At 39.7% G+C, this 8,404-nt stretch overlaps 1 protein-coding gene across 1 annotated transcript; it reads right to left on the reverse strand.

Moving 5' to 3' along the window:
- Positions 1-2,053: 2,053 nt before the first annotated feature.
- Positions 2,054-8,166, reverse strand: LOC106580387 (chemerin-like receptor 1). Its single transcript, XM_045703167.2, has 2 exons — positions 7,729-8,166; positions 2,054-5,920 (listed from the first exon to the last, which is right to left on the reverse strand). Exon 2 carries the CDS (start codon positions 5,898-5,900, stop codon positions 4,887-4,889), a length of 1,014 nt encoding a protein of 337 aa, XP_045559123.1. The 5' UTR covers positions 5,901-5,920; positions 7,729-8,166; the 3' UTR covers positions 2,054-4,886.
- Positions 8,167-8,404: the final 238 nt, after the last annotated feature.

Below are 8,404 nucleotides of genomic sequence, written 5' to 3' on the forward strand. Positions count from 1 at the left end.
CCTTTATGCAATCACGGTGTCCGATTTTAAAATAGCTTTTCGGCAAAAGCACATTTTGCAATATTCTGAGTAGATAGCTCGCCATCACGGGCTAGCTATTTTGACACCCACCAAGTTTGGCACTCACCAAACTCAGATTTACTATAAGAAAAATTGGATTACCTTTGCTGTTCTTCCTCAGAATGCACTCCCAGGACTTCTACTTCATCCACAAATGTTGTTTTGGTTCAAAATAATCCATAGTTATGTTCAAATATCCTCTGTTTTGTTCTTGCGTTCAAGACACTATCCGAAGGGTGACGAAGGGTGACGCGCGGAAGCGTATCGTGACAAAAAATGTCAAAATATTCCATTACCGTACTTCGAAGCATGTCAAACGCTGTTTAAAATCAATTTTTATGCGATTTTTCTCGTAAAAAAGCGATAATATTCCGACCGGGAAACCCTGTTTTCGTTCAAAGACTCAAAGTTGAAAATGGCCTCTTCACGTGCACGCGCACGCCCGTCTCATTGTTCTCAGATCGACCACTTACCAAATGCGCTACTGTTTTTCAACCATGGGCTGCAAAGTCATCATTCAACGTTCTGGCGCCCTCTGAGAGCCTATGGGAGCCGTAGGAAGTGTCACGTTACAGCAGAGATCCTCAGTTTTCAATAAAGAGAGTGTAGAAGGCCAAGAAATGGTCAGAGAGGGCACTTCCTGTACAGAATCTTCTCAGGTTTTTGCCTGCCATATGAGTTCTGTTATACTCACAGACACCATTCAAACAGTTTTAGAAACTTTAGGGTGTTTTCTATCCAAATCAAACAATTATATGCATATTCTAGTTTCTGGGCAGTAGTAATAACCAGATTAAATCGGGTAGGTTTTTTATCCGGATGTGAAAATACTGCCCCCTACCCTAGAGAGGTTAAACAATTTCCTGGGGCAGCAGACAACTGTACAGGAATTGGGGTTGGCCAGATTGAAGTACTCAGCCAACCCACCTCAGTTCACTTTAACTCCTGATGAATACCAGTGTTATAGATACAAGAATGGCACCGAGAACTTAGATGATTTTAATGGCTGAAAGGTAGTCGTTAATGTGACTGACTTAGGTTTGAAAGATGAATAGAAAAGTCTTAACCTCACAGCACCTATAACTGATGTAGGGTGGGCTAGTACCAGCAAAGGACGCATACAACAGAAATTACCATAAAGGGTGGTTAGGAACTTGCGCCCGGGGTTGTTGGTCCAACCAGTTCGAGTTAGTCATCAGAGGCCAGTTATAGGAGGCTAAAGTAGGCACAGGAGGAGTTTTGACCAGGATGGGAGTAGCTTTGTCTAGATGGATGCTATTGGCATCCTCAGGGAAGTTCCAGATGAATACAAAGATATGAATCAAATATGTGAAGGCTTTAACACTACATTATTTTGGTGGTTGACAATAAATAAAAAAGTGGATTGGATTAATGACATCTTTTATAATCAACAGAGATTCATGAATGAAACCAGGGATGCAGTAAAGAGGTTCTCTGACCAATTATCCGCCACCTCCCTCATGACCTGGTAAAATAGACTGACTCTCGATATGTTATTGGCAGAAGAGGGCAGTGTAGGTAGAATGATTGGGTTTCATTGCTGCACGTACATTCCTGATAACACCGTTTATGTTTGGGAAATGGAAAAATGTTGTAAGAACTGTATTGAGGACTGCTTTTACCTGTATGAGTGTGTTGAAATTGTGTGATTGATGGGTATATGCCAAGTATGAAAGGTTTGATCACCAGAACTCGAGAGAGATCGACGACGCAGCAGATGGTGAGATATGGATGACTCCGAGCTCCGACCAGTGGGAGGACGAATACTGGAAGATGGCTTCGTTTCTTTTTCTTAAACCCTCAGAGTTCAAGCTAGGGCAGGTCAACCACAGTTTAACAGTTCTTGGTGTTTACTTAAACACACAGACACACATTTTTCTCTTTCCCAGTCAAACCTCGTTAGATTTATGCTTAAAACCCTTTAGTTACTCATTCTACATGCTATATAGACCATATCACTAATAGTTAAGTGTCAGGGTAGAATTATTTAATCTTTACATTCAAACATATAAACAGATCAAGAGAAAAATATGTAATCGAAGTGACAGACAGTCACACATTCAATACCGCTTTGCACGCTCTTGCCTTCATCTAGCTGATCTAGGGTGTAATCATTAGTCCAGCAGTTGCAAACGGGAGTTTCTATTGAACAAATTCAGGCATGTTTATCCCAGTTTCGTTCTGTTTGCTTCCGTTTAAGAAAAGATTTTCAACAGAATAAGCAGAATGAATACACCCCTGATCACCTGTGAACAAAGTTCACTTTACTAGCAGCCACATACAAACAGCATTATCACTTTTCTCATTGTATAATTCCTTCTCGCATCTACGCGCTCTCCTCCTCTCAACTTTTCCCTTCACTTTTGGACTTCAGTGCACAACACAAACGCTGTCTGAGACCAGGCGAAAAAAAACTTTCCAAGTCGAACCTTCATACTATAACCGCTAATCACTGCACACAGCCTATATCGTTGTGTTGTTGAGGACTGTTGTTGAGGATACGGTAGACTTTCATTGCAAAATAGTGTGTTTTAATCAATTCATTTAGTATAGTTTTATCTTAAAGGATACTTTTTCAAATGTTTCACAAAAAAAAAGAAATTCACAGAGGAGAATGGTCCTCCCCTTCCTCCTCTGATGAGCAACTGGAAACAACATATTAATAAATGTAGCTAAGGATAAACTCCATATTTGAATGTAAATGCATGTACCCAGAAGAATTATTAAATGTGTTACTACGACCACACTATGACCTGATTTCTCTACAGCCAAGTCACCGTATCAGAAATTGAGGGTCTACAAGCTATGAACATGAATTGATTGTGTAATGCAAGGGTTGACAACAGGCGGTCCTTGGGCAAGTGATTTTTTTTGTATGTTCCCAAGTATTCCCACAAATAAAAAAAACGGACATATGTGATCATGTAGCAATGTAATCAAGTTATGAACTTAATGTTATTTTCAAATACAATCACTTTTTGGGCTAAGCTGTGGAGAATTTGCAGTGTACAAATTATTATAATTAGTTTCCGGCCCCGACCATTCGCTCCGACAAAAATCAACCCGCAGCTGGATGTAGTTGTCAACCCCTGGTGTAATGTTAACACACTATTATAAAGCAAAACTTAACAGCAGCCTAAATCTTTTTTGGAGTGCACATGTGAACTTGCAATTCCACGTGTGAAAGTTAGATTTTCACGTGAATGTTTTTTACATCTGAAAATGCAATTGAACATGTGAAAGTTAGATTTTCAAATGTTAAAACCTCTTACATCTAGATGATCCGCTAGCGGAACACCGCTCCAATATCCAATGATAGGGCGTGGCGCAAATTACTCACGATAAACGTTCACAAAAAACATAACAATTATTTTAAGAATTATAGATATAGAACTCCTTTATGCAATCGCTATGTCAGATTTTAAAATAGCTTTTCGGTGAAAGCACATTTTGCAATATTCTGAGTAGATAGCCCGGCCATCATGGCTAGCTATTTTGACACCCACCAAGTTTGGCACTCACCAAACTCAGATTTACTATAAGAAAAATTGGAATACCTTTGCTGTTCTTCGTCAGAATGCACTCCCAGGACTTGTACTTTACACCCAATGTTGTTTTGGTTCCAAATAATCCATAGTTATATCCAAATAGCGGCGTTTTGTTCTTGCGTTCAAGACACTATTCGAAGGGTGACGCGCCGGCGCATATCGTGACAAAAAAATTCAAAATATTCCATTACCGTACTTCGAAGCATGTCAAACGCTGTTTAAAATCAATTTGTATGCGATTTTTCTCGTAAAATAGCGATAATATTCCGACCGGGAGACGTTGTTTTCGTTCAAAGACTGAAAATGTAAAATGGACTCTTCACGCGCATGTCCGTGTCATTGTTCTCAGATCGACCACTATCCAAATCCCCTACTGTTTTTCGCCCAGGGACTGCAGAGTCATCATTCCCCGTTCTGGCGCCTTCTGAGAGCCTATGGGAGCCTTAGAAAATGTCATGTTACAGCAGAGATCCTCTGTTTTCGATAAAGAGGCTATAGAAGGCCAAGAAATGGTCAGAGAGGGCACTTCCTGTATAGAATCTTCTCAGGTTTTGGCCTGCCATATGAGTTCTGTTATACTCACAGACACCATTCAAACAGTTTTAGAAACTTTAGGGTGTTTTCTATCCAAATCAAACAATTATATGCATATTCTAGTTTCTGGGCAGGAGTAATAACCAGATTAAATCGGGTACGTTTTTTATCTGGCCGTGAAAATACTACCCCCTATCCTAAACAGGTTAAAGTGTTTCACATGTAAAACTGCAAATTCGATTTTCCTGTGATTTAATAAAATAATGTATTCTCCTCACGTGGAAAGGTGGTGTTAACATGTGAAAAATACTGTATGTAAATAACATACTGTAAATGTAAAAACTGACCACTTTTCAACTCAACGTGTGAAAATGGGATTTTAACATGTGAAAATAAAAATGACACTTTTTTGCAAGGCACATTTTTCCTATATTGTAACATTTAATTCAAAATAAATATTTTCAGAAATGTTAATGGTTATATATTTCATTAAATCTGTATTTAATAAGAATTTGAATAGAAAATAAATACAGGTTAAAAAAAGAAGACATTTGTTACCTTGATCAAGAGGGATTTAGAACAATGTGTAATTACACTGTGAGTATACAATTCATAAAAATAATAGACCAAAATATTGTATATTTTGCATGACATTTACAAGTACATTTCAAGCTGGAAAAGTTCTTAAATTGCTAATTGCATTTACAGTATGTTGTATTCCCATTACTGTTCAAGGACATTGTCCTCCTTATTCAGGCAAGTCATCTCATGGCCCTCCTCTCCTTTGTCCTCTGTCTGAGAGGTCTCTTCAGACTGTGAGCGAAAGTTATGCTTAAGTTCTTTATTTCCTTGCCAGATGCAGATGATAGGATAGATGCAGCTGTTTAAGACTGACAGGGCAGTGGCTGTGGACAATATGTATCCGAACCATCTGTTGTCTATCCCCACTGCGACTTGCAGCATAGAGAGACAGAGGACTGGAGCCCAACATAGGAAATGGGCAATAGTCACAGGTCGAATAACCAATGACTTCACTTGGTTATTTTCCCTGCTGTTAGTGCAGCAACGGCTGACACATATCACACCCAAAGGGAGCATCAGCCCAAAAATTAAGCGACAGCTCACCACAGCCATCATTCTCTCCTTACCCTCTTTAGAGATCTGGCGTTGTTCAGTATAATCATAGTTGTCAAGGCAGATGTGTCCATCGACAGTATACTGAACCTCCCTGGACAGTAAAGAGGGGGTGCTTAGTATGGCCCCAGTGAACCAGGACAGCAGAACCATGCTGCTGGACATGTGATGTTCAAAACATCTGGGGACACACCAGCGCACATTCCAGAAAGTGATCATCACTGAGGCAGAGAACATGTTCATAAACATCACGAAGGACCCCAGCTTGCAGACAACCTTCCCAAATGTCCAGGAGAAGTAGTTCCAGGCTGTGATCAAGTAAAGTGGAGTGAAGAGGCAGAAGATGAGGTGGGTGGCAGCCAAGCCAAGGATCAACATCCATCTACTCAGTTTCTTATTGGACCTGTATTTCCAGACAATCATGAAGATGACGGCAGAGTTGAGCAGTAGACCCAGTAGAAGGGTGGCTGAGTAGACCGACACATACATTAATCTCAAGCCAGTCCTCATCTGATACATCTCATAGATGACTGGGGACTGAGATGGTATCACCACTGCATCATTGTAGTCATCATAGTCAGATGTGTTGATTGGGGCAACCATGATTTCAGTTGTTTTTAACCCTAAGAAAAAAGGAATGCAATGATTGTCAGAACAGGTCCTGTATGCAATGACTGCATTTACATCAGTGGAGGCTCCTCATAGGAGGAAGGGTAGGACCATCCTCCTCAGTGAATTTCATAAAAATATACATTTTTAAACATTTAAAAAGTTATAATTCTTAGATAAAACTATACTAAATATAATCACGTCACCAAATAATAGATTAAAACACACAATTTTGCAAAGGTCTATAGCAGCCTCAACAGCACTCTGTAGGGTAGCACCATGGTGTAGCTGGAGGACAGCTAGCTTCCGTCCTCTGGGTACATTGACTTCAATACAAAACCTAGGAGGCTCATGGTTCTCACCCCCTTCTATAGACTTACACAGTAATTATGACAACTTCCGGAGGATGTCCTCCAACCTATCAGAGCTCTTGCAGCATGAACTGACATGTTGTACACCCAATCAAATGATCAGAGAATTCATCTAGTACTGAAAGCATGAGCAACAGCTAGCTAGCACTGCAGTGCATAAAATGTGCTAAGTAGTTGACTCAAAGAGAGAGAAAGACAATAGTTGAACAGTTTTTTTTCACTTACTTAGCTAGCAAATGCAGCTAGCTAGTTTAGCCTACTGAAACACTTAGCTGGCTATGACTACACAACACAACACTGGAACTCTTCCAAGTCAAGTTAAGCTTTTGATTTTACTAATTTATTACCACCGGGCCTGTTGATGTAACTGCTTACTGACTGTACACTGTAATGTTACTGCATGATTGTAGCGGGTTCACTAATGCATTCGTTCTATTAGCTATGCTCACTCTGACGCTACTTTAGCTAATATGGTGACAACGGTGTAGGCTGTGTGTAGCGGTTTGGATTGGAAAGGTTTTTTCACCTGGTCACATACAGCTGATGTGTTATGCATTGAAGTCCACAAGCGAAGGGAAAAGGAGAGAGGAGGAGAGCGCATAGATGTAAGAATGAATACAAAGTGCCGTGTTAACGCAGGATCGGGGTGTATTCATTCCGCCTATTCTGTTGAAAAACATTTCTTAAATGAAAGCAAACGGAACAAAACGGGGATAAACATGAATTTGTCCAATAGAAAACTCTCTTTTGCAACTGTTGGACTAATGATTACATCCTATATCAACTAGATGCACCTACATTGTAAACTTTCATTCATATGCTAGGTTGTCGCAACCTCATGATGGATATAGGGAAAATTCGAGTATCATGTAGTAGACTAAACCTATTGCTGTTACATTGAACTGGGTGAATGGAATATGCTTGACAGTCATCCAATATGCTCTAATAGAAATAATGCCATGCTCATGAAAAAAAGATCATCCTCCCTCATCTTAAACAGCACTAACTGCCGTTGTAAAAGTAGAAAACATTTTAATAAAGTAAAAGTACATAAATGCTCCTTCATTCCAGTTGATCAGTAAATAATGTTTGTTGCTAGATCTAAAATAAAAACATCCATCATTCCCTGTAGGTATGCTACAAATTGTCCATGTTATAATTGACCACTACAACTTCTTCTTAAGACTGGATATATTCAAGGCAACACATAAATCAACACAAAGAACAACATGCTAAGTTTAAGTGAATGGTATGCTAATTGTAAAGCCAATCCATCAAACAAGTTGTTTGTAGCCTGAGAGTGGCAATAGCAATGGTCCTAATGTCTGGAAGTTAACAGCTTCCAGTTCAGAAGTGTTGCTGATACCGTATAGTCTAAGAAAATAGTTTAAAGGAACACAAGACAAACATGCTGTTGGTGTAAAGATTCCCAAAGAAGTTATTAACCTTACCTTAGGGAACAGATTTAGAATAATCTGTCGAGAAAATGTGCAGCTTCCCAAATAGTATTCAAGTGATGTTAATCACTGATCCCCTTCAACAACAAAAAAAACTCTACAGAAAATGAACATCCTGTATTCCAGGAATGCAGAACGGATTACATCAGTAAGCCATTTCACTAAAAGAGTCCCTTTTATGTCCCTTTAATACTTTAAATAGAAATTGTGAACCAATATTGAAGCCTGTTATATTAAATTAAGTGCCTTTTAATATAGACCACATGGATAATTCAATAAATCAAATGTTTTATATGAATAAAGACTTGGTAAAGTGCTCAAATTCAGCATTTTGACATGTCCCTCCGTGCTTCTAGGAAGATTTCATCTGGAGAGAGAGGGGAGAAAGAGGTCAAAGCACAGGGTAGGGAAGTGTGAGCAGGACCAGCGGTGTCGTTTGACTTAACAAACGAGGATCGGATGTCGTCGACCTACTTCTCAAAATGGTTGACGAAGCCATCCGCAGAGAGGGGGGGGGGGGGAGGAGGATTCAGGAGGGAGGAGAAGGTGGCAAAGAGCTTCCTAGGGTTAGAGGCAGATCCTTGGAATTTAGAGTGGTAGAAAGTGGCTTTAGCAGCAGAAACAGAAGAGGAAAATGTAGAGAGGAGGGAGTGAAAGGATGCCAGGTCCG

This window comes from Salmo salar, chromosome 20 (assembly GCF_965601325.2).
Source record: "Salmo salar chromosome 20, fSalSal1, whole genome shotgun sequence".
NCBI classification, from domain to species: domain Eukaryota; kingdom Metazoa; phylum Chordata; class Actinopteri; order Salmoniformes; family Salmonidae; genus Salmo; species Salmo salar.

Coding starts and splice junctions, on each gene's coding strand:
- LOC106580387 (XM_045703167.2), bottom strand. CDS start 5,900: ATGGTTGCCCCAATCAACACATCTGACTATGATGACTACAATGATGCA.